Source organism: Carassius gibelio, chromosome A19 (assembly GCF_023724105.1).
Source record: "Carassius gibelio isolate Cgi1373 ecotype wild population from Czech Republic chromosome A19, carGib1.2-hapl.c, whole genome shotgun sequence".
Classification (NCBI taxonomy): domain Eukaryota; kingdom Metazoa; phylum Chordata; class Actinopteri; order Cypriniformes; family Cyprinidae; genus Carassius; species Carassius gibelio.
In genome coordinates, this window is record NC_068389.1 from 19,170,477 (window position 1) to 19,189,932 (window position 19,456).

Genomic DNA, 19,456 nt, shown 5'->3' on the forward strand with positions numbered 1-19,456 from the left:
ACCAACCGAATGTCGCGTCCCCGCGCATGCGTACTTACAAATCCCATGGATCTGCTTTAAATCACTCAAAGAACGCAGGCAGATCGCTGCACATATACGCATCCTTCCATTTCTTAAATTAGCCACTTTAAGCTTCGAGATACCGCCCCCAATTTCAGTGTCGGTACGGAGCCGCCAGGCCGGGACTGAGACGGAGAGAGAGCCCTCGGCCATGGAAGCGCTCGGACCCGGTAAGTGCTAAAAAAATGAGCCGTGTGACAGCGTAGCGCGGGCCGTTGCGCTGCTCACTAGGGCCCGCGGCAGCGCGCTGTTTAGGCCTCGACGTAAAAAACGAAAACAATCCCCTATCACACTACGCCCGCTTGTCAAAACCGTACTAACGACACAAAGCTGTTGATAATCGCTATAAACATCGGGAAACGAGTTTTTAGGTAGCTAACAAGTGTGTGTTTATAACTGAATAAGCGTTACGTTACATTGTTTTAGTCCATTGCGGAAGACAGAACGGCATTGTGTGGTGGTGGGGATTTAACCACACGCATCTTTCTTCCGCGTCTGCCCTGAACACCCCTGCATAGTACATATCACGTCCTTTATTTAAAAAATGGCACATTTTTCGTTTCTTCCTCGACGGTTTGATAGTCAAGTGTACAAATATCGTTATGAATGTGTTGCGCGAGCTTGAAACGCAAATAGAACGCTCGGGTGCTTTGTAGTTGATACACGCGCGGAAAAGGTTTTTTTTCTCCCCCTCTCTGGCCTTTTTTTTTTTTTATTGTTGGCGCATTGTGATCACCATGTGCGTTTGTTTATGCCTAAAGGCTGACCATGCCAGAGGATAACGGTTGACAGGACTTTAAGCGCAAATATCACGTATCTAACTCTATGGACAGCTAACGATCAGCCGTTCTTACTGTAAAAATGAACTCGCTGACCTCTGGCAAATAGCCTTAATTATGTTTTTAGACCGTGACATGCATGATGATTAAGCGAAGTATAATTTTTGGAGAGCTAGTTTGGTTTGACTTCTTCGGATTGCCATGCATTTGTTTTCATTTTGTTTGTTAATGCTTCAGTGCTCCTGCTAATCTCAAATGATGCTTTAAATTAATCGTGCAGGTCTTCTGGCTCATTAACTTAATTTTTATTCAATAAGAATTGTCTCTAATCACATTTGTTTATTGGACAAATGTAAAAGGCTTCTAAATGACTCCTAATTAGCACTTTGTTAGTGAGCATGCTTAAGAAAATGAATAGGGTGCATGTTGCTTTGTAAATCTAACTTCTTTTCTTAAGCTGTGAGGTCAGGCAATGCTAACGATCTGCCATCGAAGTGTTTGCTAGAATGACAGTGTATGTTGATTGCAGTATTTAACAGTTGTGTAATTCTGAGCTTGAGCACAATAAAGCTCTGAAAATGCTTGTTCATTGACATTCTGTAGCTGTCAGAGTCTTGTGGCCTCTTCCAACCAACACCAGCATTGTTTTGATCTATTACTACCAAAAAAAAGTAATATTTGGTAATCTAAAAAGAGTAAATGTATGAAAGCTCAACGGCTGTACAAGCAGCTTTTGTTTGGGTAGCTGCATCCTCTTACAGATCTGGATTTATTTATTGTGGCTGTGGTGTGATTTAGTATGCAGTTAACCTGGATCCTACATGTCTTTGTCATGTCTAGCATCCGCTGTGTAATCCAGGTGATCTGTCATGAGACCTCAGTGTCATTACCGAGTCATCACCTACTCCAGATGCCCCTCAGTTTAAGCCTATCATGCCATTTAGATCACAGCATGACACTTTTAACATGTTGTCCTCCAGCAGAGAGATACTGCATGCAGGATATAGTTTGGAATTTTCATTTTTCATTGCCAAATTACAGGATCTTCTTGTTGACATTTGCAATGCAGCGGAGTAAAAATAAATGTGGCATGTTCATTTAAAGCATCCTTGATTTTTGTATAATTGTCATGTTTAGAGTTGCATTAATTGCATAATCGTAATCCTCGTAACCTTTGAAACATAGATGTATTGTTCATGCAATAAATTATTTTAATGGTGTTTACTTGATTTTTTTTGGCTTAAATTTAAACTTCATAAAACCTGCAGAATCCCTGTATGTAATGGTGTATTCTTAACAGTATTCAGTAGATGCTAAGATGGTTTTCCATTTTCAACATGGCCTCACACTTTAAATGACTACTAGTTTGACAGGCAATTGTTAGATGTTCTGGATCAAATAAGCAATCCAGTGCTTTTTTTGTTCATGGATTACTTTACGCATAATGCATTTGAAAGCATCAGGATACCACAAAGCACATGATCCATATTGAGTGCAGTGAGACCCTGATTGCAGAAAGAAGGCAGTAGCTGCCCACTTTTAGCAACCGTGTCTGACACTTCTTGTGTGTGAAGTGTAACAGCTGAGTGGTCTATATATAGAGTCCTCTTAGTTTTTGATGAATGTTGGTTTTCCCCCATCTCTCCACCCCAGCTGTGTTCATGTTCAGAGCGCTTTGTTGGCGTTGAGGAAGGGGAGCCATAGGCAGACAGTATGTGGAAGGAATGAGAGCGTGGTTATAGAGGCTCCTAATTGTATTTTTTGCCACTTGGCTTGCTAATTGGAGCTTGTGGATCTGTGAGGGGCTTAGACCACTGCAAACATCTCTCTGATGTGCCCCAGTAGCCATTCACCCCCCCCCCCCCAAAAAAAAAACATTTTGAAAATAAGGAGAAACATTCATGCACATTTTGAAATAAGGAAGTGAATGTTCCTGCTTTATTGATGTCTGTTTGGATTAAATAGGACTACATTTCAATTGTCCATCATGTTTTAATATAAAAACAGGAAAATGATTTGATTGGTTGTGTTGGCATAATCCCAGTCTCTCTGCAGTGGTGGACACAATTTTTTATTTTTTTTGGATGGCTTTGTGGGGCTGCCTGCCTGCCTCATCACTCTTTTTTTGTGTTAAACACAATCCACTACATATACACAACTTCATTTTAATGAATAACAAATGAAAAAAAATAAAATAATAATAATCCATGACAAAGATAGTACTATTATAAACTAGGTTAGTAGATAATTTAGCAACAAAAGATACTCTAGATTCTAGAAAAATCACGGGTGCACAATAATTTTATAAAATCTAGTAAAATATTTTATTTACAAATAAAAGTAAATCAATATGAAATCTGGTAAAATGTACACATTGCTTTTTGTATTGTTGTAAAATATATTAATGTAAAAAAAAACAAGTATATACATTTATATAGAAATATATAAAAGACATTTCTTTTAAATATATAGCACAGTAATAAAGGCAGCAACATATCATAGATAGGACAGAGCAAGAAAGACTATTAATAATCTTTGATTGTGCCGAAAAGTATTAATACTAAAGCCAGTATCGGAGCTGAAACTGATCCCGAGTATCGGATCGATGCATCCCTAAGTGGGTTCTACTACATCAAGTGAAAGTTTTGCCTCTTGGCTTCATCTAAATGATTGTTTGTTTCTTCTAGGCCCGCCTGCCCCTACCTCCCTCTTCCAACCACCACGCCGGCCCGGCTTGGGTACGGTGGGGAAGCCGATTCGCCTGCTGGCCAATCACTTCCAGGTGCAGATCCCCAAGATCGACGTCTACCATTATGACATTGACATCAAGCCTGAAAAGCGACCCCGCCGGGTCAACAGGTTAGTCCAAGCAGATAAAGATCTTTCAAATAAATTAACACCCATTTATATATCCTGAATTGTACACTTACAGCATTCAGACAGTCCGATTTAATTTGCACTACCATTCAAAATAAGAGTTCTATCAAAACTAGTCCCGTAATGAGCTTTATGTTCACCAGGGCTGCATATATTTATTTTCCATCACTCCAGTCTTCAGTGTCACATGATCCTTCAAAAATCATTCTAATATGCTGCTTTGGTGCTCAAGAAAAATGTATTCTTGTCAATCTTGTAAACAGTTGTGCTTCCTAATGTTTTTATGGAAATTCTTTGAGTAGAATGTTTAAATAGAAATCTTTTGTAATGTTATAAATGTCTTCACTGTCACATTTAATCAGTTTAATGCATCCTTGCTGATTAAAAGCATTAGTTTCCTAAAAAAATTAATAAAATGCATACGCGGACTCAAACTGTTAAACAATAGTGTGTGTATTTATTTTGGGCATGTATTTGTGAAAATTGCTAATCAGCAGTGGAAATGTATTCAAATTATTGTTAATTTGGGACATGTTTTATTGCTATAGAGAGGTGGTGGACACAATGGTGAGACATTTTAAGATGCAGATCTTTGGGGACAGGCAGCCTGGTTATGATGGCAAGAGGAACATGTATACAGCAAATCCACTACCCATCGGGAGAGACCGGGTAACCAAAGCTTGATCCCATTCAGTTTTTGTGTGTCCCTAGATGTTTAAGAAATGTAACCATATCCTTGTTAAACTTCTAATTGCAAGAAGAAAAGCTCCTTTTAAAAATAAACGTTCTTGACCTGTGATGCAGGTGGATCTGGAGGTGACATTGCCAGGTGAAGGGAAGGATCAGACCTTCAAGGTGTCTCTGCAGTGGGTGTCAGTGGTGAGTCTGCAGATGCTCCTGGAAGCTTTGTCTGGTCACTTGAACGAGGTCCCGGAGGATTCTGTACAGGCTCTGGATGTCATCACTCGTCACCTGCCCTCCATGCGGTAAGCCACAGTCTCTGAAACCCTGTCTGTTCAGGTGAGTTGTGAAAACTCAAATTTTGGGTTTGCCTTTCGTACTTTTTGATACAGGTACACTCCAGTAGGTCGTTCCTTCTTCTCGCCACCAGAGGGGTATTACCACCCGCTGGGAGGAGGGAGGGAGGTTTGGTTTGGTTTCCATCAGTCTGTCCGTCCAGCGATGTGGAACATGATGCTCAACATAGATGGTATATTTTATCTTCCAAAGTCTTTCCCTTCTATGTGTTTTTGTGAATTTTGATAGTGCCCATTTAAAAAAAAAATCTCCCTCACACTGCAGTGTCAGCTACAGCTTTCTACCGAGCGCAGCCTGTCATTGAGTTCATGTGTGAGGTTCTGGACATCCAGAACATCAATGAGCAGACCAAGCCCCTCACAGATTCACAACGTGTCAAGTTCACCAAGGAGATCCGAGGTGAGCGGTGAAGCATTTTGCTGTAAAATGGTTTATGTAATTTAGCTTAATTTAAACCACTGGTCAAAAGTTTTTTGAAGACTCTCTTACTCTTATGCTCACCAAGGCTACATTTATTTGATCAAAATTACATTTGAAACAACACTATTTAAATATTATTACAATTGAATAACTGGTTTCTATTTTAATATATTTTAACATTTATTCCTGTGATGGCAAAGCTGAATTTTCAGCATACAATTTTTCTAAGATGATTTAGGGTTCAAAAAACACTTCTCATCAATGTTAAAAACCGTTATTGCTTAAAATTTGTGTGGAAACCAGTATTTTTTTCAAAAGAGCAACTATTATTTGAAATGTCAATCTTTTGTGACATCTTTACTGTCACTTCACATCAAGTGACATGATGCCACATCAAGGGCCATGACTGCTTCAATTGTGGTTGTGTATTGAATTGCTGAGTTAATATCATTGTGTGTTTAGGACTGAAAGTGGAGGTCACACACTGCGGCCAGATGAAGAGGAAGTACCGTGTGTGCAATGTCACACGACGCCCAGCCAGCCATCAGACGTTAGTGCTTTTTTTTTTTTATATCAGCATTTGCTGTAATATATGGTTGAGCATTTAAAATACTATTTATGAGTTATGTTATATACCCCTCAGTGATTTCCACTTATTTTCTGCACATTTCTTTAGATTTCCTTTGCAGCTTGAGAATGGACAAGCTATGGAGTGCACTGTTGCCCAGTATTTTAAACAAAAGTACAGCCTGCAGCTCAAATACCCCCACCTCCCCTGCCTCCAGGTGGGGCAAGAACAGAAGCACACCTATCTGCCCCTTGAGGTAAGAGACACGCAAATCATATGAAGTGTTTTCCCAGCTTCCAGATGTACAGAAATGAATGTGATTTGACTTGGCACTCATCTTGTATCCTCCATAAAGGTTTGTAACATAGTGGCAGGACAGCGCTGTATAAAGAAACTAACAGATAACCAGACCTCGACCATGATTAAAGCTACGGCCCGCTCAGCACCAGACAGACAGGAAGAGATCAGCAGACTGGTGAGTGGCACTTGCTGAGAAATGCTCAATATGGCAGCAGTACAAAGGGAAGTCGAGCCTCATGATTAAAAGAGCCAGACACTTTGTTTAAACAATATTTATCACTAAATCTCTTGTTAATCCTTTCAGGTCAAAAGTAACAGCATGGTGGGCGGGCCTGACCCTTACCTGAAAGAGTTTGGCATTGTGGTTCACAATGATATGACAGAGGTGACTGGGCGGGTCCTCCCAGCGCCCATGCTTCAGTATGGGGGCCGGGTGAGTACAGACACTGGGAGGGACTGTAGCAGGGTGAGTACTGGGGCTCGGGTGCAGGGTGAGTACGGGTGGGCTGGGAGCAATGGCATGTGTGTACGTGTGTGTGTGTGTGTGTGTGTGTGTGTGTGTGTGTTGTCGTGGGATGAATGGACTAACCAAAGGAATGATGATCAGACTCCACTGGTGTGTTTTGGCCAATGCTGTTCAGCAAAATAAACAATCTGTTTTAAAGGGGTCATGAACTGCCTTCGTTTTTATTTTGAACTGTTCTCAGAGGTCTACTTATAATGTTATCAAAATCTTTACATAAAGATACATCCATTAGATGTGCCAGATTGTAGACTCAGAAGTAAACAGCCACTGCTATGATTGGCTAATGTTTGACAGCCTACATCCTTCATAGATGGATGCCGCTGTGATTTATGTAAAAAATGCATAAATACACAACATATCAAACGATCTGTAAAAACAAAGCAATTGTGACCAAATAATAAAAACAGTTAATCTGTCATGTGGTGCGACATGACTGTCGGATCCAATACAGTCGGCACAGTATCATCTTTTAGATGCAATATTCCTCACAAATTCTGTATTGAATTGTGCTTTGTAAATGAATCCGCGGTAAAATGAATTAAACAAAGGACCTTGACAGGGTCTGGATATTCCTTAAAAAGAAAGTTCATCCACTATTTTCTGATGTTGCGATCAGAAGGAAGCAGGCTTCGTCTTTTGCGGGGGCGATGTTTAGCCTTTATTGATGTAACACTGTTACATCAATAAAGTGGCACATTTACAACCTGTCGTTTTGGCAGATTGGCTTCAATGTAAGCAATTTATAGACTTAACAAGAAAGCAGAGTTCTGAAACTTACAGGATGTTTTTTAAAACTAACCCTTCCAGTAGAGTTTTATCTTCATTCCTGTGAGATAACAACCTTTTGGGAGATTGCTTTCTCTTTGCAAACAATAGTTGTTTTAGTTAAGTTGGAGAAACTGTTGTATGTAAAGAGATGCAACCTTGTGTCTTTGCTACTAAATTTCACTTATTCGCTGTCACTAACTTGTACTATTCATTAAATATGGGAGCAGTCAATATTATCACTGTTATTAATTTGTTAATGAACTAATCTGAAATTTCTGAGTAACTATTATCTCTGACATCTTGCTTGTGTACTTGTTATGAGTGCTTTTAATCTGTATTTCCAGATGCTCCAGTCTTTAGGGCCTGTATTGTATAGTATTATATTGTGTAGTAGTATTATTGAAATTTCATCAAATATAATGTTTTTTCAATGTTTACAATTTACAATGTTTATTGTAAAATTGTTATTGTGGACCTTTTCAGAGTATTTCATACGCCCTGAACACTGGAGCAGTTCTTTTTTTTTTTATTAAATTCAAATAACTCCTGTATTGATATTACAGATGCAATCCTCCTTGAATGAATGATTTTTGTTATTGCATGAATTTACTTGCTTCATGCTTGACCTTTACAGATAATTTGTACTGCATTTTTAGACTAAATTCTTTTAAAATATTATAAAATTCTGTGTTTAACCAATGGGAGGTTGGCGGTGGGTCTTTTTTGCAGTCTACGTTCTGCTATTAGCCCAGGCCTGCTTGAGTCGGGTGGGGTTGGGTTTTGTTGGGTATTGGGTAGAATGTGTATCTCTTGATGAGAATGAGAGATTCACTAAGAGTGTAGGGACTCTCTCCCCAGAACAAGACCGTGGCCACACCCAACCAGGGTGTCTGGGACATGAGGGGAAAACAGTTTTATGCGGGTATAGAGATCAAGGTGTGGGCCGTAGCCTGCTTCGCACCACAGAAACAATGCCGAGAAGATTTGCTCAAGTAAGGATTTTCAATTTATAATTTTTCTGTAGTCTCTTTTCTTAATCTTCTCCTAAAGATGCAATGATTTTAAGTAAAACACTTATTATAAACCTTTTGATTTTGAAAATTTGGTTTAACTTTATGGTTTGAAAAGGATATTCAAACATTGAAAAACATTTTCAAACATCTTTCTATAAGGGCTTGATTAAGGTTTATTTTTCTTTGTATGTATAGGAGTTTCACTGACCAGCTGCGTAAAATCTCCAAGGACGCAGGGATGCCCATCCAAGGCCAGCCCTGCTTCTGCAAGTACGCCCAGGGAGCAGACAGTGTGGAGCCGATGTTCAAGCATCTAAAGATGTCTTATGTGGGACTACAGCTCATTGTGGTCATTCTGCCTGGGAAAACACCAGTCTATGGTAAAGAAAGATCCTCTGTTGAAGCATTGAACACTGTGATCTAAGGCTGGGCGATAATCGAATAATGGAATACAATTGCAGTATTTTTTGTAATTTAAGCTATAGCTTTTACACTTTTAACATGATATTGAGGTGCTATGTTTGGTTCTAACTGTGGTTATCATGATCTAAATGTATGCTATTGTGAAAGACCAATGGTTAATTTTTAACTTAAACGTAAACCCCTCAGTCAGAATAAAATGTCTCATAAAAATAGTTGTTCAAATTTTTACAGATGGTACAATTTAATGAACTGTTTTGATAATGAATAAATTGACATCTGCATCCTTAGTCTTGCTGCTACTACTGTCAACTCAAACTACCGTCAAATGTGCATAATAGACAAAAAGTTTAATATTATTAGTATTGCAGTCTGCACTGCAAACTCTACTGAAGATGCATGGCATCAAAGTCAGGCAACACAAACCTGTTTCACGATTTGAAACAATATCACGCATTAGAACATGCATAAACTAAGTTACATTTTCTATTACCGTAATATATTATTTTTTAAGGAAAAATGACTGGAAAAGTGGAAAGCATTTTAATATGTGAAGTGTTTGTCAAGTTCTGACCATAAAGGGAGTTTAGTTTAAAATCACAATTAATGATCTGGTTTCTACAACGTTTACTTTAGGAGCAAAAATCTGCCTTTGATAATTATCGATATATATCAACTGGTATGAAAAAAATTATACTGGCCATATCGCCCAGCACTACTGTGATACTAAAGTGGTTTTGTGCGTCTCCAGCGGAAGTGAAGCGTGTGGGAGATACTCTGCTAGGAATGGCCACTCAATGTGTTCAGGTGAAAAATGTGGTGAAGACGTCCCCTCAGACCCTGTCCAATCTTTGTCTGAAGATCAACGCCAAGCTAGGAGGCATCAACAATGTACTGGTGCCACATCAAAGGTGGGATTTGGAAAAAAGAAATTTGGTACTGAATTATTTGAAATTAATACCCATGCATCTTTTAGCCCAGTTTGTGATTTTCATATTGTAATGCCTATTGGACCCAAACAATGGACTTTTTCACATTTCCAAGTTTCTCAGCAGCAGAAGTCTTCATAGCAGGGAATAGGAGACTATCAAAATATATATTTTTGCATTTCCATTTGCTCAAATGGCAAAAAAAAAAAAAAAATCCATGACGTTGTTTTTATGACTTTCAAAAAAATAAAAATAAAAAAAGTTTTAATTTAAAAAATAAAATTGTTAATGGCAGTCAGTAGAAAGAACAATGTCCAATTTGCTGTCACTATCATAGACGCTGTATAAAAAAAACACCCTCTCCTTGGCGTTAACAATGTGTTTTTTTTTTTGTGTTTTTTTTGTAATTTGGTAATATAATACAAAATACAGTTTTATTAATGTACATAACAATTTAAATACAAAAAACTTTGAAGGATTTACGATGCTGATGACCATTGAAACAACATGTCTTGTGAAATGGTTCCATGCTTGCATAAAATGTTCATTTTTAAACCACAAAAAAAAAACATTGCCTAGCAACAGGATTGACAGTCATAGGCAATTTTAAAGAGCTTTAATGCGTTGTCAGGCTGAAAATTCCCCAAACAAAGAAAGGAAACTTATTCTGTTCCTTCATATGTCTGTTTTTGCTTTCCATCAGGCCCTCAGTGTTCCAGCAGCCGGTCATCTTCTTGGGGGCTGATGTCACTCACCCACCTGCAGGCGATGGGAAGAAACCATCCATTGCAGCTGTGGTGGGAAGCATGGATGGGCATCCTAGCCGCTATTGTGCCACCGTGCGAGTGCAAACCTCACGCCAGGACCTGTCCCAGGAACAGTTCTACAGCCAGGAAGTTATCCAAGATCTTACCAACATGGTGCGAGAGCTCCTCATTCAGTTCTACAAGTCTACTCGATTCAAGCCCACACGCATCATCTACTACCGAGGAGGAGTCTCTGAGGGCCAGATGAAGCAGGTGAGTCATCCGGAGATGAGGCATGGATTCTGACTGCAGCTACATTGATAATATTTGAAAGCTGATTTTATTTAAATAAAATTTTGGGAAGGGTAAATGTTATGTTCAGTTTTTCTTCTAAAAGTAATATTTTAATATTGTCTTGTGCAGGTTGCCTGGCCAGAGCTGATCGCCATCAGGAAAGCTTGCATCAGTCTAGAAGAGGACTACAGACCAGGAATCACCTACATCGTAGTGCAGAAACGTCACCACACCCGACTCTTTTGCTCTGACAAAGCTGAGAGGGTGAGTTTCCAGTAGATGTTGTCGGTGTGGTGTTTTTTTTTTTTTTTTTACTGCACTCCAGTCACATGATCCTTCAAAAAGCATTCTAATATGCTGATTTGCTACTCAAGAAATGTTTATTATAATCAATGTTGCAACAGTTGAGCTGCTAAATATTTTGTGGTAAGTTCTTTTACCACAATCTTACTGAAATCTAATCCGTAAGATTAGATGAGTGTATGATTCCTCATTTTCAATCATATGTAAAGCTTACATTTTTTTTGTTTTATTTATTAGGTACTGTGTTTAACTGTTTAAGACCTCTTAAGAGAGTTGTTAAACTGCCTCTTCTTTGGTTAAAGGGGTGGTTGATTTGTAATTTCACTTATTGAACTGTAGTTAGTGCGTAATGTGGTTTTTGTTGTTGTTGTTCGAGCACAAATAACGTTTGCAAAGTTACGATGCTCAAGAGTTCAATGCAAAGGGAGATGGGGGAGATTTTCTTTTAAAGAAATTGCTGTTTAAGGACTACAAAAAACGTCTGGTAGAATTACAACAAGCTGTTTCCTGAGTTTGTGACATCACTAACCCCGATCTTTACATAAACCCTGCCCCTGGGAACACCCAACTACCCATAATGTTAAAAGGGGTGTGATGTTTCTGGATGTGCACTAGGTGGTTAGCGAATCACAAACACTGAGCCCGCATCAGAGCCTACGGTTTAAATCTGAGGGAGGGGCTTCATGGAACCAGCCACTCAGCAGAATGTTTTGATGAGATTGGCATTAGTAGTGTAGAATAAAGGTGAAATATGTGTGAATAATGTTTTTTACAAAACTGTGGTTTGTCATTTCTGACTGTCTAAGTGGGTGGTTCATAGTCAGAATATGCCTAGTAGACATGCAGAGCAAGACTTTAGCTCAAAGTTAAAAGTACTGGTGTATATGAGATGATCTCGAGCAAACGCACCTGTTATATAAAGAAAGCATCAACACATTCTTGTCTTATTGTCAAGTTCAGATAACACATTGTGTAAATCTTAAAATCAATTTGAATAATTAATTGTATTCTCTTGTAAGTCTTGTATACAAATTTCTTTGACTTAGGTTGGGAAGAGTGGCAATGTCCCAGCAGGCACTACAGTGGACAGCACCATTACACACCCCTCAGAGTTTGACTTCTACCTGTGCAGCCATGCTGGTATCCAGGTGAGTCACAGCCCAGTTGCTTATTTTCTAATTTATCAATTTTTCCATTCAAGATTTCACACATTTGCATTTCCTATCCACAGGGCACAAGCCGTCCCTCTCACTATCACGTCTTGTGGGATGATAACTGTTTCACAGCCGATGAACTGCAACTTTTGACTTACCAGCTCTGCCACACCTATGTGCGCTGCACCCGCTCCGTCTCTATCCCCGCACCAGCCTACTACGCACGGCTTGTGGCATTCCGTGCCCGCTACCACTTAGTGGACAAAGACCATGACAGGTTATTAGCATATCATTATTAATAGGACTATCTTGTAAAGTTAATAAAATTATTTTAATGCTTTCTGTATCATTTCTGTGTGCAGTGCTGAGGGCAGTCACGTATCAGGACAGAGTAACGGCCGAGACCCTCAGGCCTTGGCAAAGGCGGTCCAGATTCACTATGATACCCAGCACACTATGTACTTCGCCTGACGTCGGCCAGCAGGAGACGCAATTCTACACTCCTTCAGTCTGTCTCTCTCTCTCTCTCTTCCTCTTCCCGTTTCTCTCTATCGCGTCTTTGTCTGGAGCAAAGCAGTTCTGAAGCCAGGGGGCCATCTGTCAGTCGAGTCAAAATTGGTCGGCCTCAGAAGAACCAACCTCTACCAGCAGTCCTGCACTGAGAGGCTTTTGGCCTCCAATGCACAGAGAAAAAAAAATCAAATTGAGCCATTTTTAACTTTTCATTTCTCTTTTGATTTTGAATGTCTTTTTAATTTGTAATATACACTGAGTATGAGCAAACCTGCGCCATTGGTCAGGGCAGCTCTGGCTCTCTCAGCTAAGCTGGACTCTGTCTACTTTTACCTCAAGCCACCATTGGCTGAATCTTGTCACATGTCTTTTGGGGCGGGTTGGGTGGATCTTGCATGTCGGGGAGGTTGGGTTGAATTGGATGGATTTGTTTTTCTCCTTTTTATGGTCGTATTTTTGACTCTCCTTTCAGTCTTTTACAAACGAGGTGACCTTGGTATACATACCCATTACCCACTGCCATTTTGTGCGCTTGTGTGGATGTGTGTTTGTTTGTGTGAATGTAGGTTTATGTCTCATGGCAGGCCACTGAAATGTAAAGGGAAATCTAGGAGCAAACTGCTGTAAATGCCTTTTTTTTTTTTTTTTTTTAACAACACACACAGATATATACAAATATATAAATATTTGCAGCTCTATAAGCATATTCTTCTTGATGATCTAACAGGCTTTCATAAGCTGATGGTTTTGTGTAGCAGTAGCATTACCCATCGTCTCCTCTGTGAGAGTTGGGGTTGTTGGACCTGGGCAAACAGGGCTTGGTACAGGTGCTATTCTGCCTGTGGCAAGACTGGAAACACGTTCATCTTATTCAGAAGTTTATTTTGCAGGGTTGAAAGGTATGGCCATTGCACAGTTACAGACATAGCGCTAAAGCACCGTCTGATAGGCTAGGCTTGCAACATACAGCACTCTTCCTTTTATGCATTTATACATAAGATTCAAATCAGATTTGTAAGAGTTTAATATAAATGGTTTTTGTGGTAAAATTTAACAATTTGTTAGAGTAGATAGTCGTTGTTCTTGTCGTTCTTAATGTTGCTATTGATCAGTTGTCTGATTTTCGGTCTAATAATTAATTGATCCAGGAGTCATTGTGGTTGTAAATGGAGAGTTTTTTTTGTTGTCTTTTTTTATACAGCTTAAATTCTTGTAGCGTTGTGGCAATGGTAATGCGGGCCCAAAATGCTTTGATTTGTCCACGAAGTGTTTTTTTTTTTTTTTTTTTTTGACTTTGAAAAGATCAAAGTTTTGAGTTTTAGCTCATTTCTCTACCAAGTTAATAGAAAGTAAGTAGTGACAAATCAGAAATTTGGGGGTAAATCTTAGCAATCTTCAGCAGTTATATGAATTTTACACTTAAAGTGTGTTTATTACTTCTGTGTGTATGTGAACTTGAATCTATAATATAAATCTGAATGAACTTTCTCTTCAATATTAAAAATAGGACACCATACATTAAGACACACGAGCATAAGCACTGCCTTTGGACTGAACGGCACCGACCGGTGCAGTTTGAAGGGTCTCCAGCGCGCACGCCTCGGTGGGGGGCCGCTCTGCAAAAACCCTTTTGTAATAAACCATCCATAAAGCAGCAGGTTTGCTATAAATGAGTTTGAGCACCAGCCTGTCGTTGGCGTGGACGCTGGTCCCATGAAAGAAGAACAGGAAGTGGGCAAGGGCATCACATGCAATAAGTTGGATTTAAGCATTGAATGCTAAATTGGTTTTTCTCGATGTCAAAGCTTCCAGAGAATAACGTGACTGAGGAGTGTGTGTGTGTGTGTCCTTTTTAGGCATTTTCACTAAATTATTAATGACATTTAATTCCAGTTTCTATCATGATATCATTGCAAAGCAATATAACCCAAAATCTAGAACAATATAAAAGGTGTAATACTTTTGTCAGTGTGACTATTGGTTGGATTCTTATTGCCATTTTATATTGTTTATGTACTTCTTTTGCTTGTATCAATCAGTGGGAATGTGCATATGGTGGACTAGCTCTTTAGGCTATGTGGAACATTTTCAAATTTAAACTGCTCGCCTGCATGCCAGAGTATTGTTCTAATCTCTTATAAAATATTTATTATTGTGCAGAATTTGTTTTTTTTAATGTGTAAATCAATACAGTGAGACGGTTTTGTGTAGCAATTGTTATCCAGTCTCATTTTCAAGATTTTAAAAATTTATCCAGAAATGTCAATAACTCTGAGGGACAGATTTGGGGGCTGAAGGGGTGAGGATGTCAGTCTTTGGGAGCTTCAACCCAAACGAGGTATTTTCTTCAATCACTGGGCCGCTAAGACTGACCTCCTCAACCTTTCTTTCCATCCTCATGGTAATGAGGACCCTTTTTACTCACTGTCTTGTTCCCTCTCTGCTCCTGGGCTCTCCAGTGCTGTGGCGCCGCCCTGGTGGCACCTCCACACATGCACTTCCTCTCTGCATGTAGTGGGCCCCAAGGGCCCGCTGCACAAGGATTACCTCTTAACCTTCTTTTTAACCCGTTCTCTGTCCCGATTTAAAGAGAGCATGATTTTTTTTTTTTTTTTTTTTTTTTTTTTTTACTTCATATTTGATATATAAGGCTTTGTTATTTGAAAAATGTGTATTGTAATTTAATTTTTAGTTTTTCTTACTGGTGTGTAGCTTTTTTTTTGTGCTGTTCTATTCTCGTGTTCTGAGCTGTGTGACTTGTCCAATAGCAATAGGGGCACTTTCTTTGACCTGCTGGGGAACGCTCAGGACTCCTGTAGCTTCTCCTATCTTGGTGCCCCATCAGTTGCTGTATTTGCTTTGTGACATTTTTAAAGAAAAATCTACCCCCTTTTTTTTTTTTTTTTTTTAGCCTGCAGGGAATATTTGTGTTATTGTGCAAAGTAATAAATTGGTATTTTATGCCTGTAACACACACCTCTGTCTCCTGTCATTTTTGAAGTTATCCTACTGAAAAAAACAAAAGAAATTCATCAATACTAATTGTGTAGTTCTCAATTATTGAAGTTATAAATGATCTAAATGTTGATTGTTTAAAATTTTCTTAATTATTGGACTTTTTTTTTTTTTTTTTTCTAAAAATAGATTGAACTTAGAGCCACTAGATGGCAACACCTGCTTCTACAAGGTAAACCATTCATTGATTCATTACTATCCAGCTTAAATGGTTTTCTCTGCTGTATGTTTATGTAGGAATTATATACATTTACATATGAATTTAACGGACCAACACTTCAAATACTCTATAAAAAATAAAACTTGCTTCATAGCTTTGGTAACTTATAGTTTTTTTATTTTTTTTTTTATTGTATGATAAAGAGTAGCTTGGACATTTTGCTTTAAATAACTCCTTTTGTGTTCCACAGACAAAAGAACTTGAAAATAGGATTTCTCTCTCTTTTTATTTTATCCCCCAATATCATTTGAGAAGTGTATACTACTTGTTGATCCTTTAAGATAAGCTGTTGATATTACAGAGTTCACATTTCTTTATTACACAGGTTGTCATTTAAAATGCTGTATGATTGTTGAATTACACTTGAGCTTCATTGTGGGCCATTACTCATCCATCTGCTCGCTCTCTCTTTCTCTCTCTCTCTCTCTCTCGCTCTGTGTACCCACTCTCATTTCCTGTTCTGTGCTGTTGTCATGACTACTGTTGCCAAGGAGAGGCAGCCACAAGAGAAAGGAAACCTAAACCAGAGATCTTGTAGCTGTAATATTTAATTCATCAACTCAGACGCTAATGTTTGCATGTTATGGAGAAGAATGAAACAAAGGAAAAGGGCAAAATGACACAAATACAATAAAGCAGAATGAAATAACTAGGTAGTCTCTATCAAATAATTATATTTTAAAATGTAAGTTACAATACGCCCCCCACCCCCACTATCAATTCATCTTTAATCACCTCGCAAGGTAACCTTATATTGCTGTAATCAGATCATTTGTACCTTTACGACTTGACAGCCATGTTAATTTGCACTTCTGCCTAAAACACTGTTACAATGACAGTGTTTTTGAAATGAAGTAGATTACCGATATTCTCCATCACAAAAAAATGGACTGGTATACTAGTGAGAGGATTTTGGTTTTTTAATCATCACAGTCGTCCTTAGAATTGCCCACAACAGCAAACACCCTCACAAGCCTGTCTTTATAAAACAGTCTCATAATTGAAAAGGGCAAGCACTCTTTTCAGCGTCCCTTAAAAAGCGCTGAATGTTTTGAGGCGTATTGTTGACAGCCCCTAGATTGTCTTTGTGCTAATTGATCTGCTAGCAGACACCACTCTCGCCCTCCCTCCTCTGTCTCGCTCTGTCTCCCTTTATATCCTGCCATCAACTGCTTTCCTTTCAGGATGAGAGTGGCTTTACTCGACAGTGTTTCCAAAGATGGATGAGACTGGCACACTTGAAACACCTGTAAGTGTTATCGGCCTGCCCAATAGGAGATCGCTACTCTGACAGCAAGAAACCAACCCATGAAGGTTTTGTTGCAGGGAACAGAACATTGTCTTTGCCTAAGTGTCCTGAAGCACAGCACTTTTTTGTGTCTGCTCTCGATACAACCCTCTTCTCTATAAGAGCAGCTAAACTAAAGAGCTTGAAAGAGGACAACGTCTTTACTTTTGGCATCTATTCACACAGGTTTCACATCTGAAGAACTTTTCTTTTTAATTGTGGATTTTTTTTTTTTTTTCTACGAAGGCCTTTGCCATAGTTCAAACCCTAGTTTAGGGTCTGTTTGATGTTTGTTGGGTGCTTGGAAGTAATGGATCTTTGACCGCCACTGCATCTATGTCACGGTATCAAATTAAATCGGTGTGACCTGTTTGGGTAAGGCAACACCGGACTGGGTTGCAACAGAGGCACATGTCCCTGTGATAAGAGCAGATCTTTCTTTACCGAGAAGACAACAAGTCCACACCACTTTACAGTGGTACAAGACCAACTTCTACCCTCTGGACGTAGCCTGTGATGGTGGTACCCTCACTGAAGTTCAATCAATCCCAATCGGTTGAGTTGACACAACTGCCAGCAGTTCTTCAATTATTCATCACTTCAAAGAAAGACTAGGCGAAAGTAAACACGACTGTTTGAGAAACCAAAAGATGGACTAGAATTTGCCTGAACAAAACGCTGTTCCAAGAAACGTTCCAAGTTTCTTTTTGAGGAGGACTGACCAAGACTATTTGCGCAAGATTTGCAAATCTATCGACACCAAAAAATGGACTAGTATGCGCCTGAACAAAACTTTGCTTTGAGAAATTTGAAAAAGACAGAACTGAGAGGTCACGAGAAGGACACGAAGACTGACTGAGACTTCTTGCAGAGAACTGACAAACGTGGCAACCAAAAGAGGGACTAGTCCAAACTTTGCTCCAAAAAAATTCTGAAAGAGAAAAAACAGAGGTCTAGCAAGGAACTTTCAAAGAAGGACTGGCCTAGACTTCTTGCTAAGGATTGACAAACGTCCCGAACTCTGTGGGCAAGGAGGACTGAAGCTATTATCTATAGTTGGACCACCTGAAAGCGAAAAAGTGTCGTCGAGGTTGTGGCCCGAGGAGGCGTGGTACTCAGAGGGTGGCGAGATGGTGAACACAGGTATGCAGCTGATCAGCTTCACCTGTGCTGTGACAGGTTGGGTGATGGCTATAGCAGTGACTGCACTGCCCCAGTGGAAGGTCACGGCATTCATAGGCAGCAACATCTTGACCTCCGAAATTGTTTGGCAGGGGATCTGGATGAACTGCATCTACCAGACCACTGGCCATATGCAGTGTAAGACCTACGACTCCATGCTGGCTCTACCACCTGATATCCAGGCAGCACGGGCGCTGATGTGCATTGCTATCTTCTTGGGCTGGTTGTCCTGCACCGTTTCTTGCTGTGGAATGAAGTGCACCACCTGTGCCGGGGACGATCGCCATGCCAAGGCTGGCATAGCACTGTCCGGTGGGGTGCTCTTCATCCTGACAGGCCTGTGCGTCCTAGTGCCGGTTTCCTGGACAGCAAACACTGTGGTGCAGGACTTCTACAACCCCAATGTTCCCCTCCAGCACAAGCGGGAGCTGGGTCAGGCCATTTACCTGGGATGGGCAGCAGCAGTGATTCTTATGATCAGCGGGGCGGTGCTGAGCAGTACCTGCCCGCACATTGAGAGAGGAGGGTACAGACGTGGGTACATAGGTCGTAGTTTTGCAAACTCAAGGTCTTCTGCTCCAGATCCGCTAAAGCCAATCACCACCAGTACCCTGCCTCTTAAGGAGTATGTATGATAAAGATAAATGAAAGAAATGCGGGAAGGTGTGGATAAACCGGGATAATGATTAAATGTGCATTCAGTAATTTGTGTTTCAATGGACAGATGCATTTTGTGTCATTGTCATTGAGGCGATCATGTCCATGTCTGCCATATGAAGTCCCATTTATCTGCTCTTCTTCTTTCATTGCTCATACATGATCGGACACATTGATGCTGTTGACTACAGCTCCTTCATTATGTTGCCTGTAATAGACATATTGTACTTACTGTTATATTGTTTGGTTTGCATATATTCTTAAGAGTCATTTCTGCACCACTAGTGGCACCAAGATGGAATTGCAATCTGCTATATTTCAGTGCAACAGTGGCACAACCAATGTTCAGAGTTTGGAGTGGGACTATTACTTTTACTAAACAGGAG

At 39.7% G+C, this 19,456-nt stretch overlaps 2 protein-coding genes across 5 annotated transcripts; both read left to right on the plus strand.

Annotated features, from left to right (window-relative positions):
- The first annotated feature begins 36 nt into the window (after positions 1–36).
- On the plus strand, positions 37–15,684 carry LOC127935407 (protein argonaute-4). 4 transcript variants are annotated; one of them, XM_052533235.1, is made up of 18 exons: positions 37–230; positions 3,527–3,698; positions 4,265–4,385; positions 4,521–4,702; positions 4,790–4,926; positions 5,019–5,153; positions 5,637–5,724; positions 5,851–5,998; positions 6,098–6,217; positions 6,347–6,508; positions 8,195–8,328; positions 8,545–8,729; positions 9,521–9,680; positions 10,402–10,717; positions 10,868–11,002; positions 12,088–12,189; positions 12,273–12,472; positions 12,558–15,684. In XM_052533235.1, the coding sequence occupies exons 1-18, from the start codon at positions 212–214 to the stop codon at positions 12,664–12,666; spliced, it is 2,625 nt and encodes an 874-aa protein (XP_052389195.1). In that variant the 5' UTR covers positions 37–211; the 3' UTR covers positions 12,667–15,684. The 4 variants fall into 4 exon arrangements, with proteins under 4 accessions (XP_052389195.1, XP_052389197.1, XP_052389193.1 ...); XM_052533237.1 differs by having other exon boundaries at positions 6,347–6,475; XM_052533233.1 differs by having other exon boundaries at positions 56–230; positions 8,180–8,328.
- Positions 15,685–18,361: 2,677 nt separating this feature from the next.
- Positions 18,362–19,068, plus strand: LOC127935408 (claudin-4-like). The gene has a single exon (XM_052533238.1). It carries the CDS (start codon positions 18,362–18,364, stop codon positions 19,046–19,048), a length of 687 nt encoding a protein of 228 aa, XP_052389198.1. The 3' UTR covers positions 19,049–19,068.
- The last annotated feature ends 388 nt before the right edge of the window (positions 19,069–19,456 follow it).

Excerpts from the sequence above, each read along its gene's own strand:
- LOC127935407 (XM_052533233.1), top strand. Across the intron at positions 4,703-4,789 it reads CGTCACCTGCCCTCCATGCG|GTACACTCCAGTAGGTCGTT; the intron begins GTAAGCCACAGT and ends TTTTTGATACAG. Across the intron at positions 9,681-10,401 it reads GTACTGGTGCCACATCAAAG|GCCCTCAGTGTTCCAGCAGC; the intron begins GTGGGATTTGGA and ends GCTTTCCATCAG.
- LOC127935408 (XM_052533238.1), top strand. The coding sequence starts at position 18,362 with ATGGTGAACACAGGTATGCAGCTGATCAGCTTCACCTGTGCTGTGACA.